The sequence below is a fragment of the Salmo salar genome, chromosome 21 (assembly GCF_965601325.2).
Source record: "Salmo salar chromosome 21, fSalSal1, whole genome shotgun sequence".
Taxonomy (NCBI): Eukaryota; Metazoa; Chordata; class Actinopteri; order Salmoniformes; family Salmonidae; genus Salmo; species Salmo salar.
In genome coordinates, this window is record NC_138311.1 from 53172540 (window position 1) to 53175000 (window position 2461).

The following is a 2461-nucleotide window of genomic DNA, read 5'->3' on the forward strand; positions in this document are numbered from 1 at the left end:
GTCATGCACAAAGTAGATGTCCTAACCGACTTGCCAAAACTATAGTTTGTTAAACAAGAAATTTGTGAAGTGGTTGAAAAACAAGTTTTAATGACTCCAACCTAGGTGTACGTAAACTTCCGACTTCAACTGTACACACATCTCCAACGGGGAACCTTTCACCCACTTTAATTTCCTTGAAAGGAAGTGACATACAACAATTATGCTGATTGTATGTTTTGACTTTATTTACATGGCCAGTCACAGGTTAAAATAGAAACTTTATTCATGGAAATACAAAAAAGGCCTTCCTCTGAACATTCTCTTTAAATAATTCTCTAAAGGTATTTACATCTATACAGCGTATTCAAAATACTCTCTTTTGGTAGCGTCCTCTTTATAAACAAAGACAAGTTTGGCAACTATTTGGTCCCTGTATAGGAGGGGGGGGGGGGGGGGGGGGGGGTATTGGAAAAGAGACGGGAGAGATAAAAGGGGATAGGGCAGGGAGGATTGCAAATTTTGTGCTGTAAACTGCACACCACAACCAGCCAGCCAGATATCTAGGGCCTCAATTCTACAATTGAATGTCCAACAACACTTAACTTTTACACTACAGAGAGATTTAGTTTAGGATTGCAGTAAAGGGTAACCAAGTGGTTGTACAGGTATTACTAGTGGCACTGATGCTATTGCTAACCATTATATTATTGTCTATTTCCTGAGGCTTGTCTACTACCCGTCATAGAGGGTTCTTGTCGGTGGCACTTTGATAACAGCATTCAGATGGTACGCTATTATTATTATTGGAGTTTGGTTTATCCTTCTAGCTAAAATCCAGAACTGCTAAGATGACTGACTTGTGACGTTCCTCTTGCTTCTTCAGGCAACATACAAATCTAGAACTGTTTTTTCCCCCCCCAGACTGGCATCTAAAACTGTGAAGAACAACAACAAAAAACAAACAAAAATAACTATTGCCTACAAATATGGAGTTCCATGGGAGTGAAATGTGGGCTTCAGTTTGGTTGAGTCGGTGCAGCCTAGTTTAGATAAACCTTTTCATGGCAAGATTAGGAAGTCATGAGGGAGTGGCCAATCCTTTCTGTTGGTAAATACAGTAAAGGAGTGTTTCTATTGGTGGAGTGGAGTGCCTATCAGGATTAAGAGAATAACCAAACGGGGACAAACCCACAACAAAAAAAACACAGAAAGAGAGAGGGCGATGACGAGAAAGAAAGAGGGCGATGACTAGAAAGAGAGAGGGCGATGACGAGAAAGAGAGAGGGCGATGACTAGAAAGAGAGAGGGCGATGACTAGAAAGAGAGAGGGCGATGACTAGAAAGAGAGAGGGCGATGACTAGAAAGAGAGAGGGCGATGACGAGAAAGAGAGAGGGCGATGACGAGAAAGAGAGAGGGCGATGACGAGAAAGAGAGAGGGCGATGACGAGAAAGAGAGAGGGCGATGACTAGAAAGAGAGAGGGCGATGACTAGAAAGAGAGAGGGCGATGACTAGAAAGAGAGAGGGCGATGACTAGAAAGAGAGAGGGCGATGACTAGAAAGAGAGAGGGCGATGACTAGAAAGAGAGAGGGCGATGACTAGAAAGAGAGAGGGCGATGACTAGAAAGAGAGAGGGCGATGACGAGAAAGAGAGAGGGCGATGACTAGAAAGAGAGAGGGCGATGACTAGAAAGAGAGAGGGCGATGACGAGAAAGAGAGAGGGCGATGACGAGAAAGAGAGAGGGCGATGACTAGAAAGAGAGAGGGCGATGACTAGAAAGAAAGAGGGCGATGACTAGAAAGAGAGAGGGCGATGACTAGAAAGAGAGAGGGCGATGACTAGAAAGAGAGAGGGCGATGACTAGAAAGAGAGAGGGCGATGACTAGAAAGAGAGAGGGCGATGACTAGAAAGAGAGAGGGCGATGACTAGAAAGAGAGAGGGCGATGACTAGAAAGAGAGAGGGCGATGACTAGAAAGAGAGAGGGCGATGACTAGAAAGAGAGAGGGCGATGACTAGAAAGAGAGAGGGCGATGACTAGAAAGAGAGAGGGCGATGACTAGAAAGAAAGAATGGAAAAAAAACATGAAGCCACCTAAAGATTCATTTGAGACCCAAAACATCAGTGTTCCTCTTTCGGCCCTGAGGTTGTTGGAAACTTTTTACAATCTAATTTGAACCCCCTTCCCTTAGCGATATCAGTTCACCATACCATCACTGATGAGACACACGTCACACAGTATACACTGACAGAGACAGACAGGCCAACCAGCACTAATTTCATTGCTTGGGTTAGTTAATACACTGTATATTCCCCTTCTCTATAGGACAATTTCAGCCTGGGTTAAGGGCTACAGGTTGAGGGTGGAGTGGGGAGGAGGGCTTAGGTCTGAGGGGCTGGGGAGTGAAGAGTTGTCCATTAGAACCCGTCCAGATGGTTCATATTGTTGGCCCTGTTATGGATCTCTTCTAGAAA

At 44.5% G+C, this 2461-nt stretch overlaps 1 protein-coding gene across 1 annotated transcript in view; it reads right to left on the minus strand.

Moving 5' to 3' along the window:
* Positions 1-206: 206 nt before the first annotated feature.
* The window catches only part of ints6 (integrator complex subunit 6), a 50937-nt gene continuing 48682 nt past the window's right edge, over positions 207-2461 (minus strand). The window contains exon 18 of the mRNA XM_014165662.3: positions 207-2461. This exon is cut by the window's right edge and continues 37 nt beyond it. Within this exon, the coding sequence (XP_014021137.3) occupies positions 2405-2461 (57 nt within the window). The 3' untranslated portion in view covers positions 207-2404.